The sequence below is a fragment of the Ochotona curzoniae genome, unplaced genomic scaffold (genome assembly GCF_017591425.1).
Source record: "Ochotona curzoniae isolate NIBS_2020 unplaced genomic scaffold, NIBS_Ocur_1.0 scaffold_3835, whole genome shotgun sequence".
Lineage (NCBI taxonomy): Eukaryota > Metazoa > Chordata > Mammalia > Lagomorpha > Ochotonidae > Ochotona > Ochotona curzoniae.
This window is the reverse complement of record NW_024467114.1, coordinates 10,119,576-10,145,675: the sequence shown is the minus strand read 5'-3', so window position 1 is coordinate 10,145,675 and position 26,100 is coordinate 10,119,576. Positions and strand designations below refer to the sequence as shown.

At 43.0% G+C, this 26,100-nt stretch overlaps 1 protein-coding gene across 1 annotated transcript in view; it reads right to left on the bottom strand.

The window, feature by feature from the left end:
- COL1A2 (collagen type I alpha 2 chain) overlaps positions 1–25,254 on the bottom strand; it is a 35,311-nt gene extending 10,057 nt beyond the window's left edge. The window contains 38 exon segments of the mRNA XM_040964736.1: positions 197–304; positions 398–451; positions 550–603; positions 1,313–1,366; positions 2,131–2,184; positions 2,850–2,930; positions 2,933–2,949; positions 4,324–4,432; positions 5,609–5,653; positions 6,563–6,616; positions 6,881–6,934; positions 7,087–7,140; positions 7,822–7,875; positions 8,547–8,645; positions 9,046–9,099; positions 10,038–10,136; positions 10,232–10,285; positions 10,612–10,719; positions 10,841–10,894; positions 11,298–11,396; positions 11,492–11,536; positions 11,694–11,792; positions 12,257–12,310; positions 12,544–12,588; positions 12,689–12,742; positions 13,031–13,075; positions 14,679–14,732; positions 15,198–15,251; positions 15,729–15,782; positions 16,105–16,158; positions 16,260–16,313; positions 16,395–16,439; positions 18,819–18,872; positions 20,136–20,228; positions 21,579–21,614; positions 22,231–22,245; positions 22,770–22,780; positions 25,179–25,254. Coding sequence (XP_040820670.1) covers positions 197–304; positions 398–451; positions 550–603; positions 1,313–1,366; positions 2,131–2,184; positions 2,850–2,930; positions 2,933–2,949; positions 4,324–4,432; positions 5,609–5,653; positions 6,563–6,616; positions 6,881–6,934; positions 7,087–7,140; positions 7,822–7,875; positions 8,547–8,645; positions 9,046–9,099; positions 10,038–10,136; positions 10,232–10,285; positions 10,612–10,719; positions 10,841–10,894; positions 11,298–11,396; positions 11,492–11,536; positions 11,694–11,792; positions 12,257–12,310; positions 12,544–12,588; positions 12,689–12,742; positions 13,031–13,075; positions 14,679–14,732; positions 15,198–15,251; positions 15,729–15,782; positions 16,105–16,158; positions 16,260–16,313; positions 16,395–16,439; positions 18,819–18,872; positions 20,136–20,228; positions 21,579–21,614; positions 22,231–22,245; positions 22,770–22,780; positions 25,179–25,248 — 2,295 coding nt within the window. The 5' untranslated portion in view covers positions 25,249–25,254.
- Between the last annotated feature and the right edge of the window lie 846 nt (positions 25,255–26,100).

The following is a 26,100-nucleotide window of genomic DNA, read 5'->3' as shown; positions in this document are numbered from 1 at the left end:
CCTAGGCACACACAGTGTGCCATTCCAGGTGTCTTCCCAACTGCTGTGCTGAACGCCTGCCTTGCTCCCAATTTTTGAAATCAGCTATCTGGTTCTTTCTCCAAGGCATAGCAAGCAAGTGACTGATGCTGCAGAATGATGAAATCTCTTGGACAACTACTACACAGGCTGGTAACTCGCAGTGAAATCAACTTACGGATGGGCCAGCCGCTCCAACAGGACCAGTGGGACCGACAACACCATTTTCACCCTTGGGACCTTTGGTTCCTCTCTCTCCTTTAGCACCAGGTTGACCAGCAGCACCCTTTTGGAAAGGAAGAATTATGGCTATGGTATTCTCACCCTATGCCCCCACCTGGGGAGGGACTTAGAGTAACCTCTGTAATGTGATACTTACAGCGGGACCGGCAAATCCATTCGGACCAGCAGGACCAACCTCACCACGTTCACCCTAGGAGGCAGGAAGGATTTAACATGCTTTAGTAATCCTAGGGTCGTCAGCATCTACGACGTATGAGGTGTGCCAGATTGACCCAGATTTCTACTTACAGGACTACCCCGAGGACCGGCAGGACCAGCAGGGCCAGCAGCACCAGCTTCACCCTATCGTGGGTTCAAAGACAGGTTGTTATTCACCTCACACAGATGCTCAAAGGACTGATTGGGAGAGAGAATGGTGGTAGATATTGGGGATGTTGTCAGAATTTGCAAATGACTTGGAAGGTGTAGCTAACGCACATCTCACAGAGGAAAATTAACTGAGCTCTCTCACTCTTCCTGCTGCATTCACTTGGGGGTTGAAGTGGTCTTGGCCGTGCACTCGCAAAAATACTATAAATCAGTGCCCTCAAAACTTGGAGAATGGAGGTGGGGACAGTTTTAATTTTTAGATAGATAAAGTTGATCTATTTGCTATAATCTTTGCAATGCAATAAATAAGATCTATTTGAAGTAGACTGTTTGATGTGAAGTGGGCACACTATGTATTTTTTTTTCCATTTTTCTTTTTACAGTTGAAGGCTTAGTGCATTAGGATATTGTTAATGAGCAACAGGGAAAGACTTTAAAACAAATGATAGGGAGTAACAATACAGATAAGATAGCTGGCACATCTATAGGAAGGGAAAGAACTTTAAACACACAGCATTTGTTTCCTGCTGCTTTATCACAACAGCTAGGTTCTTAAATAAGTGGGCTTTATATCAAGCCATAAAAACGAATTGTTGGAGCTATTTGAGTCTAGGGAGGGCAGGGGATTCTTGATAATGCTATCCGCTTCAAGAGATGCAGCTCAGTGAGAATGCACACTCACCCGATCACCAGTGGCTCCAGCAGGACCAGGGGCACCAACAGCACCAGGAGCACCCTACCCCGCAAAAGGAAACAAGCCTGATCAATTACATCCCACACCACCAACAGGAAACCTCGTCATTCTTATTTGCTGTATCTCTGAGAACACTGTTCCCGTCCACACTGATTTGAACACGAGGAATGACACTGATGCATTTCAGTTCAAACTATGGAGACTACTGGAAGCTCTTTTCCGGAGCACAGTGTCCCAAGAATAGAGGTGACCAAATGTGTAAGTTAAGGACAGGCTGGGAACTTGTGAACTCTGGACCCTCAGCTCCTGTAAACCCCTCTGGAGAAGCAGGGGTAGGCTGGTTTGGAGCTATTAAGAATCTCCTAATTCCAAGGAAGGAAGGTTCCAAAAGTGTTACACTGTGAGTACTCAGCTCCAGGGAGAGGATACTGATGCTGACAGCCAGGTAGGGTGATGATCCTGTTACCAGATTATGTCTGATATCTTCAGGGTATCAACAGCTTATCTTTGGGACTGCTTTTTGATAAATTCCCAGGGCAGCCATTTGTGTAACTCTAGGAACTTGTAAGGGTTTGGCTTTTTTGAAATGTAAAAGAATCATCCTCTGCGTGTATATTTATTCTTTAATACATGCTCTATTATCATTTAAAACAACCCCTGAACCCAGAGTTTTTGGTATGTATTTCATAGTTGGCATAGTTAATATTAAGGGACTCCAAACATGATTTTTTTTTTTTTTGGAAAACCTCAATTCAACTGGAATAAAATATAAAAACATAAAAGTTCACAAATAAAATTCTACTTACCCGAGCACCGTCTCTACCAGGGTTACCAACTTCACCTCTGAGTCCGGTTTCACCCTGAAAGTATAAAGTAAGAATGACTTTGTTTTCCAACCAAATTTCTGAATCAGCATTAATCCAAAATGTTCTACAGATGATAATATAATGCCGTTAGCCATTTAAGGTTTTTGGTAATGTCTTAGTTTCCTACCATTCAATTAATTGGATGTTGAATGTGGAGAGAAAATAAGAGAAGAATAATTCAAGGGCCCTTTCAGATTATTGTTAAACAGTTCTCCCCCACCCCCCCTAATTTCCATATGCCCTCCTGGAGCATAATCAAGCAAGGTACAAATTCATGTGGACAGAATTCTAAGGCAATATCACAATGGGCTGCTGTGCCTGCTCACTCTTACGGCATAACTAATGCAGCAGCACGGTTGACAGCTGTTCAATATAGCTTCTTCCCATTAATTAGGGCAGGATGAGGCATTATTGTTAGTGGCATTAAAATGAGCCTCATGCATTACTCAACACCATCTGTTTGTGTGAAATTCCACGGTAGCAAGGAATTTTGCCAGATTACTGAGTTCAGAAATGCGTAGGTGTGAGGTGGCACAGGGAAACGGATATAGATATCAAGATGCTCCCAGGACACCCGCCAACAGGTGTTAAAACCCTGGAACCTCTTGGGCTAGAGTTTGTCGACAGGAAGTATTATGGTCCAACACTTGAATGGGTACCTTTTCTCCCTTGCCTCCAGGAATGCCAGCAGCACCTCTCTCTCCTGGGAGGCCACCAGGCCCAGATGCACCAGCATTGCCCGGAGAGCACCAATAACAGCTCATGGGGCACACTGGTTGCTTTCAATTGGGTGATAGACCTGTCTTGGGCTGGGGAAATTAGTTGGGTTGCGTTTTTTGGTGGGTTTTGATTAAGAGGGTTGTTGGAATTGGGTAGGGTGGTATGGGGTTGTGTGAGGATGGAGGGACAGCGAGAAGGGTCTCAATTGTGGGAGTGGGTATTGGTAGGGGTGTTGGGCGGTGTGTAGTTTTTGGCGTGGTTGGTGTACGGGTTACGTTTGGGTTGTGCGTGATGGCGGAGGTGGGTATGGGGGGACGAATCAATGGACGAGGCTTGTAAAGAAAAACTGCTGCGAGGTAGAGAGTTAGTGAAATGACTGTGAACTGATAGTTAGGTACATGGTATCCGGGGGGCATGTTTGTTTATGGAGAAAACGATTTTGATGGGATTAGGCGTTTACCGGTCTCGCGAGAGGCTGGTGAAAGATGGTGGTTATAATGGGTTTTGTCCTACGTTTTATTGGGGGCCGAACGTTGGGGGGAGGGCGGTCTGAGGCCCGAGTTGTCCGGCGCCCATGTAGGTTGTTGATTGGTTGATGGGAGAGGCGTAGTGGAGTGTATAGCGGTTTTGGGGCCATCTCGGAACTGTCGTGCCTGTTTGTTTTTGTGACAGCCCCCCCCGCGGCCCCTGTCTCCCCTGTCCCTAACGCCCCTGCCGGATCTGTAGCTGGGTCCGCCGGGGAGCCTCTGGGGAAGAGAGGACGGGGCTGAGGGTGGGAACAATTGTTAGTGGACACGGGATCGCTCTGGGAATCGGGGCCCGGGGGGTAGGGCTTGTGGTAAACCTTGAAGGTTAACAAGCAGAGAAATATAAATACCCCTTTCTCACAAATATAATACAAAAATAAACAAAAACCTTTTCAAAACCAAGCCATAATTTCATATATGGAACACAAGTTTCAGACCTTAATTTTGGGCCCCCCCCCCCCCCCCCCCCCCCCCCCCCCCCCCCCCCCCCCCCCCCCCCGCAAATGTAGGGTCCAGTTAATTTTCATCAATTCTCACATCATACTTTTAAAAATCTTACTCTATAGGATGAGCAGTTGAGAAGGTAAAAAGTTGTTCTTTAGGAATAATGTCCAAAGGTGTATGATATTTGTAGGTCAAAACAAAAACATACACAGTGACAAAAGAAAGAGTTAAGGCCCATTCTAATTAACTTTTTATTTGAAGAACACTGAAATATTCTCTACCCCTGGTTTTCTTTTGGATAATTTTGGTCTTCTGGAATCTGATTACTATTTACTGTGGTGGCAATTGTCACAGAAGTGAAAATTAAAATATGAAAAATGATTCTTCCATTGCAAAGGGTAACTCATTATAGGGTAGTCTAGGTCAAACCTGCAATTCATACAAAGTTTTACCTTGTTTCCGTCAGGCCCTGGAGGTCCAGAAGGACCCCGGCTCCCAATAGGACCAGGAGGACCAGCAGCACCACTCTCTCCAGGAGGACCACGCTCCCCCTTGAAAAAGAGGAACAGAAGAAGCGTGGCAGTCATCATCACCTTCAGAGACACTTTGGGACACACATGACAGAGTTCACACTTGAGCATCTAGCGCCAGTTCTGCTACAGATTAGTAAGCAAAAATTTCTTCTATTCTCAATTTCTTATAAAATGGAGGGATGAGATGAGACAATTTCTGAAGTCTCACTCAGTTCTGATATTCTGAGCTCCAAAATTTGTTGTTTACAGACTACAACATCCAACTTTTGGAATTTACTTCCTTTGTTTTTCATTTCTGTGATAGGTCCATAGGTTTAAAAATCCATCAGTTCTACACAGTACTCGGCGGGAAGGACAGGTATTTCAGCTGACTGGCAAGGCCAGGAATAGAAGATTAGATTCCTGTTTAGGCTTCCTTTATTTAATTTCATGTAATAATAATGTAGCAGTAATGTTAAACCAAGGGTATATATGTGTATGTTACATATATACAATATATTTATATGTGTTTATTTATCTCTACTCATCTATCCATCTATCTAAACATCTACTGATTAAATCTAAATATCACAAGATCAGAGCATTCTACAGCCCAAAGTATTTATCAATAGATCTACATTGTGGTCATTTCTAAGGAATTTATTATAATTTGGTTTTATGGTACAATTGTTTTGTTGGACACTACATGTGTAACTGATGTGGTACGTACTATTAATATAATGGAAAATTTAGGAGAAAATTAATCATTTTGGTAATGCTGATATCCACAAATACAATCTATTGTATTCTTGTTTACAATTTTACACTCATGAATTCAGCTTTAAACTTAGGATATCCATGAACAATGTAAACATCGACTTTAGACATCAATAAAGATGCTATTGTTCTCCTTGACTCAGGCAAAACCACTGTCATAAATAATCCTACTTGTTCATGCAAATCACTGTCTGTAATAGGCATGTTAATCTATATGTGCTTCTTATGAGCACATTGCTAGTAAACAGGAAATATGAACAAGCAGGCAAAAAAGTCTACCATCAACTTAGACACCTAACACTTCCTACACATCACATTTATCTATGGAAGAATGTCAGGAACTTGACAGGGACATCATAAATGGCTTTAAGTGGAAAACATTACCAATTTAAAAAGACATTTCTGGAATCTTAGAAAAACTAATTAAACAGCACTTACTCTAGCACCAGCAGGACCAGGGAGGCCAAATTCACCAGGGAGACCCTAGGCAAAACGTGAGCATAAATGAAGCATGAGATCTCTAGATTCACTTAGGATTGTGATATTTGAAAGATTTTTCGAAGAGTGAAATAAAGCTGGGTAAGCTGTTAAGTGCACAGACTAATAAGAATAAAACTTTTGGTTGTGAATGGAAAAAAAAAAAAGAAAAAAAATCCCATTGCTATTCAGCCTAAAACCTGGTATCAGAATATTTAGGTTTCCCATGATTTCAGTCATTGCTTTTTAAAAAGTGACAAAACAGACTCTCCTTTAGTGATATGATAAACAACAATGAACAAAATCAGACATGGGCTATTCTTAGCTATCTAACAGACTGACTACTTAATAGAAATGATCACATTCTGTACGTTACCTAGTTAATTGTATACCCAAGTGTATCTCTTTCATTGCTGACCAGCTGTCTCCCTAATGTGCCCCACAGTTGACAAGAGAGGGCAGGCTACAGAATGTAACTAAATTGAAGCACATTCATCACAATTACAGAGAAAATGGCTCAGAACTCATGTCCTGATTGTGGAGAGCGGTGTCATGTCTGAATGCCAGGAAAAACATTAAAAGCAATTTTTCAGGGTCTGGTTTGATGGAAAATCAGCACATTTACTTTTTCACCATGGGAAAGAAAATAATTTGTGTTTTAATATCATCAAGAACAAAATAACAAAATAAGGCTATCACATGAAATATTCATTGGTGGATTTTTACTTCCACAATGCGGTGTTTCGTTCCATCCATGAACTCACAGTCTGTCCATCAACATCCACATTTGAAGGTGTTACCATCAATATTTGGACTCTGAAATTTTCTTTCATATAAGATTATTGCCCTGCTGTAGGGTCTTCAATAGGGGAAGTCTCAAGTTCAGATACATTTGCTCCCAGCTGCTTTACTTACCCTTTCTCCTGGCTTGCCAACCTCACCAGCTGGACCTGAGGGGCCAGGCAGACCCTAGATGAAAGAAATGCAAATCTCAGCCTCGTAGGCTATCTTCAGGGCATTTGAGAATAATCTGGGTGGGAATGAGGTCTTCTTCACATCAGCATGATGACTATTGCATGTCAGTCAAACATTATACACAGTTTGCTTGAAAAACTGCACCCTGCTTGCTGCAGTACCGAGCTCATGTCTGCAGGGCGGTGGAGGCATAGGGAATGATGGGAGAGCAAGATGAGCTGACCAAAAGCAATGTGCGCCACATTGTAGGGGACCTACCTGGAAGCCTGGGGGACCAGCAGGACCCTGTTCACCTTTTCCACCTTGCACACCCTGAAAGTGATGGGAAAGGCAACATAAACATCAAAGTAGGCCACTGGTGCTACTTAACTCTATAACATAGGGGCTCACAAAGAGAGATGGCTATTTTGCTGGCCAACAAGCCTCCTAGAGCAGGAGAACACGGACCTGGACTGAATACCCACCTGGGGTCCAGGAGGGCCCTGAGCACCATTGTTTCCGTCAGGACCTGGAGCACCCTAGAAAGGATTACCACAGAATCTCATGGTTATTACAACCCAGGCAGTTTAAGAATCATCAAAGTGTCTTTCGGGTCACTTCCTCATAACAAATGTATCATCTCAGCATGAATTGAACTGATCATGGGGTCTACTAACTTTATTTATTTTTATCTATTTGAGACACAGAGTTCCTGTCTACTGATGAACTCAGTCCTTGTGGGTGATACTGAGTCATGTTGTATTGCCTCCCGGGGTACACCTCAGCAGGATGCTGGACTCAAGCCTGAGGCCAGGACTTGAATGCAGGCACTCCAACACGGGATGCTGGCATCCCATGCTAGATCCTAAATGCCGTGCCACATGCCCACCCTGTCTAACTTTTGGTACAGCTCAGAGGAAGTCCATGGATAGAAGAAAACTTGTAAAGCCAGGAATGCTGCTGCTACATATTCATGCCCTTTTCATCACACAAAGAGTGCAATAAAAACCAAATGTTTCCATACATGTTTTTGACTTAACATATATTCTAATTTGTCATGGCTTACTGCCTTAAAAGTGTAGTTGAAAGAAAGATATTGTGTGATGGTAAAAGGACCTTTGGTGATGCCATCTCGGAAAGACCGTAATAGAATGGTAACCCGATGGTCTCCAGACATGAGCATTCCTCAGGTGACTAGATCTGTACAAAGCCGCACTCACCCGAGCACCAGCGAGACCGGGATGGCCCTTGTCACCACTTTTTCCAGGATCACCCTACAATAAAAATGAAAACTTCAAGAATAACAGTACAGTGAATGTCAAATTCTCTATTGGAATTTGGAAGTGTTCATATATTGCTTGCTTTTGAGATTCCTAGTTCTTCAATTCTGTTCTCTAAAGCACAGCCCAGCTATAGAGAAAAACTGCATCCGTGGATGTAGAAGCCAGTGTTTCGGCAGGCAAGAGTACACTGGAAGTGGTTTTTTTTGGTTTTTGGTTTTTTTTAAAAATGTATTTGAGAGCAGAGTGACAGAAAGAGAGGGAGAGAGAGAGAGAAAAGAGAGGCAGACTCCCATCTACCAGTTAACTCTCAAATGCCTGTAAATGCCAGGGTTGGCTCAGGCCGAAGCCAAGAGCTGGTAACTTAGTCCAAGTCTCTTTTCTGGGTGGTGGCAACCTGACCACCTGTGCCACCACCTACTGCCTCCCAGGCTGTACATGAAGCCGGAGTTGAGGAAAGATCCGGGACTCAACCGCAGGCCCTCTGAGCTGCGATGTGAGTGTCCCAACTGTTCTCTTGACTGCTAGGTCGAGGTAGAAGCTTTTAAATGGCCTGCAGGTCTGCTGCGTGAGGTAGACTGAATTTAGCAGCAGGGAGAAACATTAGAGTTTTGGTGAAGTGTGGCGCAAGTGTGCTGTGGAAGGGTAGTGGTGATGATTCTTACACTGGGGCCTTTGGGTCCAGGGAATCCGATGTTACCAGGCTCTCCTCTTGCTCCAGCGGGGCCAATTGGACCAGGTCTGCCATCAATACCAGGGAGGCCCTGAAATCAAGAGTTTAAAATTCACTCGGTGTCAACATGGTCTCTTAACCTCAAACCTAGGATGCTGCCATGGATGAAACAGGAAAGTTTTCTGCATGGAAGGAATCCATTTTCCTTTTGCATGTAGGATGTCAGGACACACGTAGCCAACGCAGTCTCGTGCGAGCAGCTTCCCCTCCTCCTCCCCTGCTTTTCCATACCCTTGTCACCTGCTTCTATTCCTCTGCTTTCAAGCCTGTGTTCATTTAGACTCTATAATTACTATTACTTGGCGTCCCTGGATGATGTATGTGGGTGATATTTATTTTTAATATATTCACATATAAACAAGCCACAAAATAGACCTGATAAGAGTACAATAAGTGCCCTTGAAATATAATGGAAAATGAGCAATACGTACCACAGGCCCTTCTTTGCCGGCTGGGCCAACGTTTCCAGGGGAGCCGGGAAGACCCTGTTTTAAAAAAAAAAAAAGGATGTTTTCACAATGCCTCTTCGACTCACACACTCGAGGCTCAAATGAATTGAAATATCACAAAAGCGCTTTCGCCCACATTCTGAGTGTTGCCTAGGGTAAAACATTAGGGATATTAGCTGCCAGGATGGATGCGTGAAAAGAGCTCTGAAATTTTTCTTCTTCCTATTTTTTTTTTTTGTGCTTTTTCTTTCTATTGAATGTTAGTGTAACTGACTTATTTACAGATATCCCAGGAAAGCATTAACCAACATACTATATGGGCAAAACGTGTCATGCTATTTACTTCATAATAGAAAAACTAATACTTTTAGTAAGCAATTTCCAAGGTGTATTTTTTTTATTGCTATATTTGCTGTCTCTATTACTTGTTTATGGTACAATTACAGTCGCTATTCACCCATAAGAGATAATGGAGGCAAGAAGAAATTACTCCATTGCTATGGATTAGAGTGCCTACAGAACCAAAGGTCCTTTCTCCATAGCTAGTGTGATGTGGAATACATTATAGCATTTTGTGATTGCTGAAAAAAACAGGCTTCACTTATGAATCTAATAAACTAATAATGTATAGCCCTAATACATTTCATGAACACCTTATATAAAATTCACAAATTAAGATATAAAAATTCATGCTGATAGAAGAGCCAGACGAATTTGGATATAATAAAATAGATCTATTCTCCCCAAAACTTCATAGTCATTTTATCAAATAACAAATAGGAAATATCTGAACTAACTAAATTTGTAAAAAATATCTCCTGGGCTTTGGTGAAATCAAATTAAAAAATACATGGTTAGCAGGCCTACTAACACATTTACTTTTTAGGCCGGTATTGTTATCGTCAGTCTGAACCAGTGCTTTAAGGAAGGAAGTTGTGACGATATGACCTGCTCAGAATGGGTCTGGAACTTACTCTGGGTCCCACGAGACCAGGCTCCCCAGGACGACCGGAATCTCCATTGGGGCCTCGGACTCCAGCAGGGCCAGTTGAACCACGGCTACCAGGAGGGCCCTGTTAGAACAGAGCAGGGTTACGGAGGAGGATGCTGTAGCCAGTGATAACAGGCAGCAACTGGAGTTATCTAGTCCCTGTGTAGGGCAGCTTACCATCACGCCAGCTCTGCCATCAGCACCGGGAAGACCGCGAGAACCAGGACTACCCTGCCAGGAAGCACAAGCAGCAGAAGGGAATTAGACCCTTGAAGCTGATGAGGCAGAGCTTATAAGAACCCAACATGATCTCCTGCGGGGGGGGAAATGCCGATACAAACTGGGCCAGAAACACCTCTCCCCACCCCCTGAGGAATGCCCAGTCGAATATCACATAAAAGTAGGTCAACAGGGTTTCCAGACCCATTTTGTAACATTCCAAATGGACAGTCACTGATTTCTCAAAATAGATGGGAAGCAGATGCTACCTTCATCCAGAAAAGGCACTGCACAACGTTGGACAACTCTGTGTCGGGTGTGAGGGTCGTGGAACTTACCCTCAGCCCGGGAGGTCCTGGGGGACCTGCAGAGCCAGGTTCTCCAGTGCTGCCTCTCTTTCCTTCTTCTCCACTGGGCCCAGGGGGACCTTGGGGACCAGCAGAACCCTGTTCAATGACAAGACCAAAGCAGAAGGAGGTAGAAAAATAAGTGTTATCTCCTATCCAGCTAAGGCCCTCTATTGGAATCATTGCAATGACTTAAATTTGTGATAATAGAGCTACTTACAGGCTCACCCTTGTTACCACTCTCTCCTTTGGAGCCGGCTGGACCAGGCTCACCCTAGGATACAACACAAAACAGTGGTCAAACAGCATGTGATTGGCAAGACTTCCCCGCAGACAAACGTCTCAGGACATTTATGGATCGAGATAGAGAACCTGGGCTCTCAAAGAAATGGGTCCAGTATATATATGGACATCTCCCAGGGAATGGGATAGTCTTGGTTGAAGGGACAAGACAGATGGTGTAGAACTTGCCCTGTTCATTTTTGAGTCAAGTTCTGAGATAGCAAGCATATATGTATGCACTTTCAGAAAAAAAAAAAAAATACAAGCTAAAAGTGTCAAAGAAGGAAAAAAAAGTAGGAATGGTAAAACCACAAGAGGAAGTCTAGACAGTGATATAATGACAACAGAGCTGGTAGCTCAGATGAGGAAAGCTCCAGCTGTGACCCACGACTTACAACAAGTCCTCGGGCACCAGTAGCACCAGCAGCACCCACAGGGCCTGGGAGACCACGAGGGCCAGGGAGACCAGGAGCCCCAGCGACACCAGGAAGGCCCTGTGAAGGGAAAGGCAGCATGGTCCATCACCAGGCACTCAGGATAAGGCCTCCACACCCCAGCCAGTCCGTTTCAGCCGCCCAGCTCTACTCACAGCTGCACCCTTAGCACCAGTAAGGCCGTTGGCTCCAGGGTTACCCTGAGAAAAGGGAAAGGAAAAGTTGTAACATTTTTGTTTTCAACCCCACTTTTCAGTTTTCTTGTTTCCTTTGTCCTCAGCCCCACTCCCCCCACCACTGCTGCCACTGTGTGTGTTTTCCTACTCAGTAAGGTTAACGACAACAAAGGCCACTTACAGGAGGTCCAACAGGGCCAGAAACGCCTGGAAGACCCACTTCACCACGGGGACCCGCAGGGCCAGAAGGGCCAGGGTTACCAACAGGTCCAATTTCACCCTGAAAGAGAAAATATCATGAAGGGATACACCAGCAGCAGGTGGAACAACATATTTTTGTTACTGGGACACCAAATTCTATCCCGAAATCTCTTCACAATGCAAGCATTTCCTCTATCTGATTTTTTTTTTTTTTTACAGATTTGTGGTTGATTTACTATTGGTCCTAGTCTGATCCTGCCATTTTGAGTTACTGCCCTGTCTGTCAGTAGCTGACTCTGGTCTTCAGCTCTGACTGATATCGGGGAGTAGCCCATAGAGACCTAGGCAATTAGTTTCTGTGCTCTCATCTGTATGTGGGCTCACAGTACACAAATGTAGGGAGAGGATCGATTTCAAAGATGCAGTGAGGGAGCTGGTTATTGTACTTCCATTTAGGAGGGGGTGACGAGTTAGGCTAACTGTCTAGCTGTAGCACAGGTCTGGTCTTTGGCATCATAGTGACAATGTCAGTTATATTTTTACCTTGGGACCAGGGGCACCTGGGAAGCCTGGGGGGCCAGCCGACCCAATGGGACCCTGGAAACAAAGCAGAAGGTGGTAAGAAATTTCCTCTAAAGAAATTAAGAAGACAACAACAACACACAAAATGGAAGTAGATTATAATTGCTTGATCTTTTTTGATATTGGCAAAGAAAAACCCTACCACCTAGTCCATTGATGTTAGGATATAATCAAAGGGAAGATATAGCTCCCTAGCTCCCGTCCTGTATTTTCAACCTCTTCCAAATGCTCCAGTAGGAAAAACTTACAGCAGGACCCACAGGACCAACACTGCCATCGCTGCCACGGGCTCCCTGTGAAGAAAATGAAGAGGAAGAGTCAAGTGAAAAATTCCATGTCAGTCATTGGGAAATCTTTAAAAAGATAAAAACGAACACCATCGGTTGCACTTACAGCTGGGCCAGGGGCACCAACACGTCCTCGCTCACCGGGAAGCCCCCGGGCTCCCTAGAAGCAGAAATATTTTCAATAAAATCCCAATGCTAATTGAAAAGAGTCACAGTTATGATCCACTTTATTCAATTTCTGACATGCACAGGAACCTACTAACAATAAATAGGTCTTATTCTACTACCTACTAAAAATAGTGGATTTCAGTTCAGTATGCAGAAGACCATTACAACAATATCAGAGAATACAATGCCAAAAGGAAATAGCCATTGGTAAAAATGTTAGACATTCCACTCACAAAGAGTATACACACTTAGATTCACACCGAGGTTAACAAATACTTACTGTTTGACCTGGAGTTCCGTTTTCACCAGGGGCACCTGGTTCACCCTACATGATGAAAGGAGATTGAGTTCAGTTCATTGTACTTATTGGTCATTGTTTCTCATTGAAAAGTTCTCACCCTGTTATTTCAATGTGAACTATGCATATATTTGGTAAGAATTCTTACATGGATAGATAGTTTCTCAATTCTACCAGATACCTAATTTTAATTTAATTGCTGAAGTTTAAGTTTTTGTTTAGGTGATACCAAATACCAAGATCCTAAGGATATGAGATTATTTGAGAACACCTTTCCTCACTGCTCATGCCCTTTTGCTTATGATGTCATTTAGACTAAGTTTATCTATCAAAATACTTCACACATTGATGAAAATATGGATTTAAAAGGTAAGTTTATTTTTGATGCAAAAATTATTTGAAACCCATGCATAGCTTTTTTTTCACAGAATGCATTTCTACTTCTTTGAAAAATTTTGAAGCAACCTCACATTAGAAGTAATATCAAAAAGGGATGGCAAAAGGTAAATTTGCCTTCAATCTAACCATATGTACCTTATTTAAAGTTATTTAGAACATCAAGTGTTTTCATTTATGTAAAATATAGATGAGAAATTGAAGCTTCATAATATTTTTAGAGCTATTGGATTTATTTCCTATTTTTATTCTTATTCTGAGTGCCCAACAATCCTAGCACTCGGGTAATTCAACATAATGGCACAAATGTAGAAGAACTTTCCTGTAAGATAATCTGATTTAGAAACAGAAGAAACATGGGTTAACAGAACATACAAAAACCCTTCGTTATTTCTAGGATTCAATGTCCAGCGTAAGTGAAGATGCCTAGACTAGGCCATTCCAACCACTGTTTGTGCGACTTTGGGGAAGTCCTGGGCTCTTGCTAAGCCTCAGTTTCCCTCCTTGGCAACATGAAGGTGCCTCCTGGCAGTGCTACCATTGTATGATGCAGTGATTAGCAATCTGAGCCATTCTATCGGGCTCTTGCGGGAATGAGTTTGACCTTATCCATTTGTGTGGCAGCTGGAAAGTTAGAATAGATTCTCCATGTTCATGTTCATTTTTGGTCTCACTAGTATTCGTTACTCATTAATTTGTAATTACGTTGGTATTCACTTTAATATCACATTATCTCCTTAATAGGAAAGAGAACATTTCATAGTTGAAAATGCTGTCAGAGAAGAGCCAGGCCAAGAGATAACGCAATTCTGAGACTTTAATTACCTAATTAAAAATGTTTTGAGTGTGTGCAGATAGATCACAGGAAAGAGGTTGAAAAGTATATTGTGACATGAAACTACCTATCTCATTAGTGCATGGCAAAGGAGAATTTACAGTTTAAAATAATATATAGTGTTCTCATGTCTCATTTTATGTTTACTTTTATTTTGGCTGCAGAGATCAACTAAATTGTAAAAGGATGAAAGGAAGTGGAGGAAGAAACTACTGGCTTTTTAACGAAAACATTTCAATTGTCTAATAGAGAACTAAATAATAATTGGCGTTTTATCCCAGGCTACCATAGCCTCCAACCATTGAAAGATTCGAAGTACAGAAGAAGAAGGTTAGAATGTGGGCAGATTTCAGAAATAAAATATATCCTTTTGACGGTGATGTGGAATTTAGGTTTTACCTTCACACCAGGAGCACCAGGCTGTCCTTTCAATCCATCCAGACCATTGTGTCCCTGCAAGGCAATCGTTTTTTGTTAAAATGTGATCCCATTGTAGAGGCTGGTCAAATCTAAATCTTCCTTCCTTGTAATTAATAGCTCTAGGCTAAAGCTTGCCATTGATTCAGGCTCCTGTGCCACCCCAGGTAAGCCACTTTCTCCTCTGCACTTGGGACAGGGTCTTTTCCGTTCTTTGCAATTTCTCAATTTTCAGAGGCTGATAAGCACTCCTTAAGTAATAAACCTTCCATAGGATTTTTGCCATGGCAACCCTGGTTCTTGGTGGTGACTCCCAGACAGAAGAAAACTACAGCCCACTTTGCTTTCAAGCAGGCTTTCTCTTTAACTCTCTCTCCCCTTTGGCAAACTCCAGGAATACAGGAGTGAGGATGTGCCACCCTGGCATTTCAACGCAGTTGGCTTTTCTCCCTACCACCCCCCAGATCATCATTTCCTTCTCTGGGTAATGAACATGCTTACCCTGATGCCCTTGAAGCCAGGAAGTCCAGGAGTTCCAGGGAAGCCACGAGCACCCTTGGAGAGAAACACACATGCAGGTGAATAAGGCTCTGACAGCGAACAGAAGGCAAGGCGTTCCTACTTCCACAGTATGTCCAAGCTTGGGATCAAAAACCAGTGCAAGAGGGGCTTCAAGCTACTCAGACAAATGGAATTATGAAACAATGTGAACTTTGGGTGAACTTTTTGAGTGCCTTTCATATTATTCAGCACAGAGCCACAAATAATTTTGCTCTGGGATGAATAACCTGCACTGTAGTATTTGCAGAAAACACCCTATTTTTTGTTGTTTATCGCAACTGTCGTGTATTTTCCATTATTTGCATTAAGAAAAATATATGCAATTCTTTGCAGGGTTCCTTGTCCAATGTCTTTGCTTAGCATTGCAATTGGCAGTGATTTCTAGCTTGATATGACGGTTGTCTTATATCTTAGCACCTGTCATGTATCTGAAGGCTTCTGAGGTTTGGGCTGTATGGTAAAAAGCCTCACCTGTGGTCCCATGATTCCTCTCTCACCAGGTCTTCCGGGTTTTCCAGGGTGACCCTAAAATATGAAGGCGTTGTAGGGGAGGGTTAACATTTCTTGGTAAACTGTCAGACAAAAAACTAGGGACATTTTGGTTTTTCCAAGACAGGAGGAAAATATCACATAAAAGTGTAGATTTCACTATAATTTAATTAATAATTGTATTCCCCTAAAGACAAGCCAATTAATTAACATATCATTAAAATAATATTTTCCATATGGGGAGAATTATGTCAGGCTTATTCAGCTTTTGGCAGAGCTTTAAGTAGGATCTAAAAATTCTTGTCGGGGCAGGGGCGTGTAAATCGTAATGTGGAAGTGCTGAAAAATCAACACTTACATCCTCTCCAGCCTTGCCAGGGGCTCCAGGTGGACCGCGGGCTCCTGCGGGGCCCTAAGAAAGTGGCAGACACATGATTTTGTTAAGGCTGAGTTCACACACTTACCGACGTACACTAGTCATTGCAAAGAGGTGTGGGAAGGATTCGAACTTACAGTCTGACCAGGTTCGCCAGGCTCTCCAGCAGGTCCTTGGAAACCTTGGGGTCCCTAAGAGGGAAAAACATGTCATGCTCCCAGCCTTTAAATGCTCTTCTTATACAGGACAGACTAAAAGTATTTGGTACTTACAGGGGCTCCAGCTGCACCAGGAGGGCCTCTGGGTCCCATTAAACCCTGTGGAAAGGGCAGATCTGGTTAGCAAGGATAAGTCGTCATGGCCGTATTTGGGTTAACCAGGACTAGCTCAGCAGTGTTCTAGACACTCTCTGAGGGACAGATGAACAGCATGACCCTGGCTTTATTTCATACTTTCCACCTCTCCCAAGGAAGCATCTATGAGCCCAAGCTCCCTTTACAATTTCATCTCTTTTGCTTTTCCTTATATCTTGCATCATAAACCCCCAAATTCCAACAAACTGGTTGGAGGCCTGGGAGGTCAGAGGTGCTTTACAGCTGTGCACACGTGGTCATACTGAGTGTGCACTTCTGTGGTTAAGCATGGCTGTCTGCACAAGCGCAGGACATCCCACCCTGCCCTGCAGCTGAGAAATGTTTTAGTGGCTCCCCAGTTCCTAAGGCAGCTTGCCAGGTCGTTCTTAGCTAAGAAACTGATATTTTTTTATTGCCACAATGCATATTAATTGAAGAGGACCCAAAGTCCTTCTTAATAATTAGAGGAAGGTTGATTATAACCTCTTAGCTCTTTTAAGGGTGGTTAGTAGAAACAAACAAACCAAAAAAGTGGATGTAATGAAGGGTAAAGGAAATATAAAATACTGAAATGTCCTATGGCTGAATCTATTCTATGATATTATTATTGAAAGATGGTCCAAATAACAGCTGCCATTTCCTTTGTTTTTCATGTTGTAATAAAAACAAAAGGACAAATAGACAATGGCTGTTCTGTGAGCTTGACATTGGACTTCCTGTTTGCAGTATCCTGTGCCTGTAGTTGGCTCATCTGTAGGGGCTGTTCCTTGTCACACTGACAGGATTTCAAATGCGTCTTGGAGCGATTTGTTTATGACAAGTTTGCTTAGTCAAGCCTACCCCCACCGCATTAATGCCTAGAGTAAAAATAATTTAATTACTTCTATTTATAATGCCCATCATCTTAGTGATAAGAATTACTTATTTTTAGAGATGGCTTTGACAAGAAAAGAAGCTGCCCCCTTTTCAAGTAAAATAAATGCTTAGGTGCACATTAGAATAATTTTTGTTGACACCTTACATTTTTAATTATATTTATTCATTTTCCCCATGTATTTGCAAGAGTTTCATTTGCATACCAGATAGTTTATTTTGTGGAGGCTGCGAGATAGAGGATGATTACTCATTAATTCAAGAAAGAGCCCTGTGGGGCTTCAGGGTTATTGATTTCCCTACATGGATAATTTTTTTCACACTGTTGCCGCATGTCTTCCCTGCTTGTGAAGCACATACGTGTGTGGATGTGTATGAATGTGTAAGTCTAAACACTGACCCCTAAACGTGAACTCTGCTTGATGACCCCATTGGAGATGTCCCAAAGAGGTGGCCATCTGAAATCCATATTAATTTTTCTCAGTTAATGTGGAATTTTTTTTTAAAAAAATGACATTTACTGGCACCTTGCCTGGCCCCATACTCTCTGCTCCATTCTGCTTCTTCTTGGGAGGTGAACACTGCTTCAACATTGACTAATGGCCAGCAGTAGCTGAAACAGCAAACTCCAAATTTCCACTATAAACAAAGCCAAAAGAAAGACTCTACTTTTTCATTCCAGATATGAACATTTAAAATTACCTGGAAAAAAGTCAGGAAATTGGAAATCATCAATTAAAGGTGCATTACTTCTCGAGTGAGAGTTTTAATTTACAGAAAATATTATCTTGCCCTTCTAGTGTATTAGTTTATCGCACACCATTAGCTCCAGCAGCATATCCTCTTGAGAAGATGGAGCACAGGTGAAAGTTTATATTTTAAATATCACAATGTGTTTGGGCAGAAAAATATCATTTTGGGGGAATAATTAATTAGCATCACCAAACTGTTTAAATGTGTATATGTGCATTTATAGAACTTCATCTATCTTATGCTTTTACTTCTGCCATTTTTTCCTCCATCCCACATGTATGAGAATACATTTTACATGTTCCTAAGAGCTTTTTATTCCCCCCCTCAACACATCTCACTAATGCTGGTTGGAAGCTTCATTTGTTCAATAAGCTATCATCATCATCATCAGAGCATGCCTATCGATCAATATCAGATATCTGGCCTGATGATGAGTTCTAGTTCTGTCACCAACTACATGTACAATGTTGGGAAAATGACTTAAATTCTTCAACTATAAAATGAGAAGGTGGAACCAGATAAAGGGTTCTATCTCTTAAGTATCGCTTAGAATTCTGAGCCAGGTAAAAAGGATACAAAAATTCAATCAGAATATTATCCTTTTGAATTAAATTGATAAACTTGGTTTAAGGTTAGTGCATGACACTGTAAAATGTAAGAGCAAATAAAATCACTGCCTACTATAGTTTTGGACTAAATAGAAAGAAATAAGCATACCATTGGTCCTGGGCCCATTCCAACTCCTTTTCCATCATACTGAGCAGCAAAGTTCTAAAGAGATAAACAAACCATCATCAGTCTGATTAGTAACAATGTGGTTCATGTTCTCATCTGACTGCACGTAAAGACTGTTCTATTGCTACCTAAAAGAGAGCTGTGTTTCTGATAGAATCGTCTGGTATCACATGAAATTCCAGAGAAGTCGGGGAAAGGTGAGTTTACATGTGAGCTTGTACCCAGCTTGATGGACAGAGCATTCCTGCTTGATTCCTCGGTCTCCACTGCCCTGCTGTGTCTGTCCCTCCCGTCCCATCCGATGCCACCTTTATTTTGAGGAAGGGATGTTCACTGGGCTTTTGCAGCCATTGAGAGTCCCTGACCAAACAATCAGGCTGAGATCAAGAGGAGAACATTGTATTGGCTCCTGTTGCCTTTTCTCCCTAGAACCATACAAGGGGACTTGGGACCTTTTTCTTGTTGAAGTATCAGAAAGGACATGGGGATTTTTCAGGTTTAGAGAAAATTGAAATTAAAATGCCCCCCCCCGAAGATTAAACTTTTTAGAAAAGAGTTTGCAGTAATAACTTTACTGTTAAAGATCTCTCTTATAGTGGTGGCTCTATTAAAGAAGGTGCCTTTTAATGCACTCGGTAGATAAGCAATCATAATAAGATCTTTGGGGGAGAAAGGTCTTATTTTTCTGGCATACAGTTGGCTATGAGAATCGGCCTCTGATTCACAGTGCTAACCAATTAAGCAAATATGTTTTCCTTCCTGCAGAGTGAGGTCATTTGGCACTCATACCATTGTTAAAGGCATAAAGCTAAAAGAAGATATTAATGAAAAAGGGAAATGTACTTTTCTCAAATTAGTTTCAAGCAAATTAAATGTAGAACTGCTTTGAATGTTGGTTCAGCAGACTTCAAGCCAAGGAGAATAAAAAGGATAGGATGTTTGCGAAATTGCTTAAGATCACTTATGTAGTTCAATCTAATCAAACTCATTAATAATGCAACACCTCTTATTTGTACCTTATTGATAAAATATATTAAATTCCCAAATTAAATAATGGTGCTGATGGCAGCATCCTTCAGTATACAAAGATTGGTCCTGGATTTGACAGGGGCTCACAAAGACAACTGGCGAAACAGATTTTTGAGTGGAGAAACCAAAGAAATGAAACAAAATATAGTTTTCAGTAGCAAATTTCTCCCCGTAATAGTTAAAAATCACACTCCACAGAGTGCATTCTCTTCCAATAGAAGTATAAGAAACGAGGGCTGTTAAAAGTTAGCAGCACTTGAAATGTCTTACCCCGCCGAGACCAGGGGGGCCGGGAGGACCAGGTGGGCCAGCAGGTCCAGGGGCACCATCTTCACCATCTCTGCCTGGGGGGCCTGGTGGACCCTGCGATGCAGAATATGAGTTAGGAAAGGGTGAGATATTCCCTGTAGAAACTGTTACCACATATGGAAAAGAGACCTAAGAATAAAGGATGCAATAACAGTTGTTCAGATCTTGCAGTGTGCAAGGAGGGTAGAAGTTTAATATGAAAATATTTGCCATTGGTTGAAATTCACTCAAAGCATGCATCTAGTTATAAAGAACATGTGGTAACAAATGTTTGAAGATGACTCAGACTGGTCTTCTTAGAGAAATATCGCAGTCATTGAATATGAATTTGTAATGGAGCTCCAGTATTCAAATAAAGGTAGTAATTACAGTTATGCTTTGTAATTCAATGAACTTTGTGTATTTCACAATGCTCAATGATATTGATCCTGTGTGTTGGTTGCTGATTTGATGAACTTACTCAGTTATTTTGATGTGTTGTATGTGAATAGTGTATTATTTGATATGACAATTAGTAAGGTCATTTTATCACATGCTGGAAAATCCTGTATGTTTCCTGCCATTAACACTATTTGGGTTGTTAAAATAATTAACTGCTGGACTCTGCTATTTTCCATACCTACAATGTCAGGATATATTTAAATGGTGGAATGATGGACTTATGACTATTCATTAAGGACAATGCATTAAAACAATAAAGGAGAAGTCAGTGGTGGGGGAGGGGACTCGGGAGAGGGGAAGTCCCAGACCCTACGGGACTGTATCATAAAATTTTAAAAAATAATAAAATAAACGAAACTGCCTTATAAAAATAACTGACTGATAAAATTCCACTCTGATAAACTGAGTGGAAAAGATCTAAGTCTGTAAGTCACAACAGACTTAAGACACCCAAGTTGATATGTTGGCAAAAGTTGTACATAATATAGGACTATAGTGTAAGTGCCAAATGAAACAGGGTGATCTAAGAATTACATGAACAAAATGTAGGTCTGACTTGCATACATATAAAATTATATATAGAAACATGTCAACAATTACTGTTTCACTATTATCCCTGAGATATACTAAGAAATCTGACTTCAAAATGGAACAAAACGCATTACACAGTCCTTTGTGGGAGCAGATGGAGTCATTCCTATTAACTAGCTATATGTTGAAACCAAAGAATATGTATATTGACAATAGTTTCTTCTTAACAGATAATTTTGTGTTGATTATATATAATAATGTTGATTTTCATAATAATGCCTTTGCACCTCATTTGTGTATATTATTTGTTTATAAGGTGGTGCAATTATCTGGATACATAATATTCTTACAAATTGTTAGTCTCCTGCAGTTTATAATACACATTTATTCAAATATGAACCAAAACCTGAGAGCAGTTAAAAAATTACACACCCTTTCTCCACGTGGTCCTCTATCTCCAGCTGGGCCCTACACGGAAGACACAAACAGCATGATGATGGATGTCTCAGTAATTTCCAACGAGCAAGCAAACCATCCTTGATAACAATTAGGTTGAGAAGACTGATCAAACCGCAATGTCACTACGTAATAGTGAAACGTTGGCGAGAAACTATACGTACATATAGTATTTTTATTATAAAACATTTACGTTTTTATAAACTGGAGAATTGGAAGCTGTTCCCAGCCAATTGGCCAGGATTACACATAGCATTTTTACTAAGACGATGACTATAGAATGAATGGCCATTTTGCCACCTCTTAACAGCCCCGTTATATCAACAAAGACCTTAAAAATAAAGTCACTTGCTACCGACAACTTGCATAAAATACATTCCTTCTCCAGAATAAGTCTATCATTTCTCTAGTGTATAAATCAGTTTTTGCATAATATAAATGTAATTAGAGATAATTATGGAAGATAATAAAGCTTGTTATCTCAAACCATTTATGGTTTAACTAATACATATTCATGTGGGCAAAATCTTAACAAAATATTTTCTTTCTATAGTTAGATAAAAGTTTATTCAAAGTATAAGTTATCTTTGATAATTTCAGGTATTTATCAGAAGTATTGCATTCTTACCTTTCTTACCGTTTCCTAGGGAAAAAAAAAAGGAAATGTTATAAGTACAATTCATACGTATGTGTGTGTGAGAGAGAGACTCCAGTTTTGGTGCAGTATACATCAAATATTACAAAATGCAAAGTAAGATTTTACTAGTATGCCAAATCAAATGTTATAGACAGAACGAAATCTATATACTTATTTGTAACTCTGTCCCAAATTCAATGCATGAGGCAAAAAAAAAAAAAGTCTGTTTACAATGTTTAGCAAATGATTCTAAGGGAGTACCAAGATTCTCTTAGCTCAGTGAATTTTTAAAATTCCCCCTAGGTTAGTTACTCTGTTGGTAATGGTGTTTAATGAGGGGAATCTCAGCAATGGCTTTGTTTTTTGGGGGTGGGTACTCTCTAGAGCAGCCTGGAAGGTTCCATGGCTTCACCATTGTCTTTGTTGGTTAATGTCAACACGGCCTCTCCTTCCCCCCACCCAGAGTAAGTATCACTGTGACTGAGGATTCAGTGTATATATGGAAGAATTACAAAAATGATTTTACTCACCTCTTGTAAAGCTGTAGTAAAAGAAGAAAGTATGAGATAATTATTAACATTTCTGTCATTTTGTTCATCAACAATAATAACTAGCAGACACACAAGTTTCAAAAATTGAGTTATCCTAATTATAGGTCTAATTACATTTCTATTAATATTCCAGTTATTTAGATATTATGCAGGTCAAAAGGAAAAAAAGGGACCAGGGTGATCTGTCTGCAATATTAATATGTAAATATATTTTGAATTAAAATGTTAATTATTTACAACTTGATAAATGTAAAACATTAATGTGTCTGAAGCAAATTTCTAATGCTTAGCAATCAAACTGGCAAACTGCATGGAAGAACTGGTGAATCTTAGGCAAACCCAGAAGAATCATGGAGAACTAAGTTGTGGTTTAGGTTATTCTTAAATACCGGAAAGTCTGAAAAATGGAAAATGTAGGAAAGTATTTTGCCCCAAGCAACTTTGGTTTCTTTAGAAAACCTTGAAGTTACTTGGTACTTCATTGAGTTTGTGCCATTCCTGATACATTCTTTTTAAAAGATCCAATTTGCACATGAGAAAATGGACTAATCAAGACATCCTGTTTTTTTTTTAATTAGTTTGCTTACGCAAGGTGAGATAATTTTACCAATACACATCAATGTGGTCCCTGAGGAAGAACTGCTTTGTACAAAAGGACAAACTGTGGATTAAAAACGTTGAAAACTAAAGGGAAAAGTAAGGTAATATCCCTTCTTTGCCATAATTGCTATTATAAATTCTTGAAGACTGAATTGCTCTCCTATGGTATAAAAATTACAGGTTAACACAGGATGCAAGCGTGGCCAAGTTTGCCATGGGATGAATCACTCCTAAAAATTGCTTCAAGTGGGCGGCCAAGACACGTGTCACTTAAATGGGGACATCTGTTGCACCACTCAGTTGAGGAGAATGGACCGCATCCAGTGCTGACATGGAAGGGCACTTTATGAGAGTCACTGCTAAAGCAGAAAAACGACACGCTTACTCCATTGTGCCCACCAGTGGGGAGGATAATTATGGCCGACTGCATGGATGGAGGGCCTCAAGATTTCGGAAATCTGCCTCCTAATTATCCCCAACGTCAGTCGCTATGGAAGAATATGTGTAGGGTAACGTCCTCTGAGCTGCCATGGGCTGCTGGTCAAGGGAGTTGAGTTTGCGTCCTCTAAGAACCCTGATCTGTGTTCCTTGTTTTCTCTAGCAGCCAATCTTTCCTTCCCACCCGCAGGTCTCATTAAGAAAACACAAATACAGGAGCTGGCAGTGTGGATTTGTCCAGTGCTGCATCTGCTTGGTACCCACAAGGTGCACACTGGCAGTGGGTGAAGATGTCCGGAGTTACAGAGGTGGACACGTTGCAGTGGGGTGGGGTGAGCTGGTGGGAGATTGGGTGTGGCTCAAGGCTCCTCCTTCCCTCACCCATTCTCACCCAGCATCGAGTCATTGTCTTTGTCCACTAAGTTTGAGGAGAAAACAGACCCGTTTTGATCCTCCCATCCCGATTTGGACGTCTGCCCATAAAATCGAGGGAGGCCTGGGGTTGTCCGTCTGCTGCCTCTCAGTGGGACTCACCCAAGGTGACAGGTCACCTTTTGGGCAAGATCATAGGGGACATCCGTTAGTGTCCCTTGTCTTCAGTCAGCGCCGACACCCATGGGTGCAGTGCGGGGGGAGGGTAAGCTGCAAGTGGAGCCCAAGGCAATGAAACAGTGTTGCCACTCCCGTGGTCACACGGCGGGTGCAGGAGCTGACCGTATGTCTGGGAACGTCCACCTTCCTGCCCGAGAGGCCCTGCCCTGCCTTGGGGTGTGTGGGGGATGCAGTCAGAGGTGTAGACCCTCCTGACTCCAAGCACAGCCCTGGAGGCTTCCGGGGCCCCAGCCGCTCCGGGCCTGGCGCCCTGCACCTTCCCGTCCCGCCCTCCAGAGGGCGCCTTGGAGTCAGCCGCCTCCCTCTGCGCCGCCTCCACCCTGCAGGCCCGCCGAGCGCGCCCTGAGAGAAAAAAACTCTGAGGGGGTGAGTTTGTCGTCATTACACGAAAGGGGTCACCAACGCCGACCTCGAGAGCCACAGGGTGGGCGTCGGCGCCGCCCAGGGGGCGCGGGGCCTCGACTTCCCTCCCTGCGGCCTCCTAGCCGCCCTAGCTCGGGGATCCCAGACGGAGTTCCACTGAGGGGAAAGAAAGTTCCCTGACTTTTATTAACGTCTGTGTGTGTGTGTGTGTGTGTGTGTGTGTGTGTGTGTGGAGGGGGGAGGTCGAGTCTTTGGGGTCTTCACCCCTCGAGGCCCCTGGCACGTTTCCGGTCGGTGGCCAGGGGCGACAGCCTTCCCTCCCCGCCGGGCCCACCCCGCGCCCGCGTCCCTGCCTCCCCCGGCCGGGCCACTTACACTGGCAGGTTGCTAGGCACGACGCCGCTGCGAGCAGCAGCAGGGTCCGCGTGTCCACAAAGCTGAGCATGTCTAGGCGTTAGACATGCAGACTCCTTGTGCTGCACACTCGGGCCCCGGGTCGGCGGCGATCCCCTGGCGGCCGCGGTCACACAGTCGTGGCCGCTACCTCCGGCTTGTCCGAGACCTCCCGCCGCAGTGGTGCTAAAACGATAAAGCCCCGCTCTGCTCTATTTATACGGCAAAAGTTTGCCTGGCCCGAGGGTGCCTCCAAAAGCGCTTCCACCAATGGGAGGGCTGGGGCCGGGGGCCCGGGCGGCCACGCTGGGAGGAGACTGCGGGGGCGCGGAGGAGGGAGCGCGAGGAGGCAGGGACGTGGCCACGGGGCTGGCCGCTCAAATTGGTTCCATTCTTTTTGAGGACGTGGACACTTTTGAGGCTTTCGAGGGGAAACTCTGAGTCGCCGTCTGCATACCTCGGCCCGCCCTCCCCCCCTCCTGCACTCCCGCCCCTGCGAGTTTGGAAACCCCGCCGCCACGACTCCAAGTCGCGGAGCGCCCGGCCACACCCGCGCGCCCGCGTGTCGAAAGGGGAGCTGTCCAGTCCTGCTCACCTGGCACCTTGCGGGCCACCTGCAGGGACTGGCGGCGGGGTGGGGGGGATGAAGGCCTGGCCGGGGTCCCGGTCCCCCTTCCTGGTCAGCCTGCCTTGGGGTCGTTGCATTCATTTTAGAACGTCCATCCCCTGTGATTTAGGGGATGGGGGTGGGGTGGGCTGGGTGGGAGTCGCAGGATGCGCCTAGGGTGGGCGTAGGGGTGGGGAAGGTCCATGAGCACCCGCTCAGACCCAGGCGTTTGAAGTTCCTCCTTGGGCCCTGGCCTGCCTCTCCTGTGGCTGATCCTGAATCGGGTTTTGGGGGATG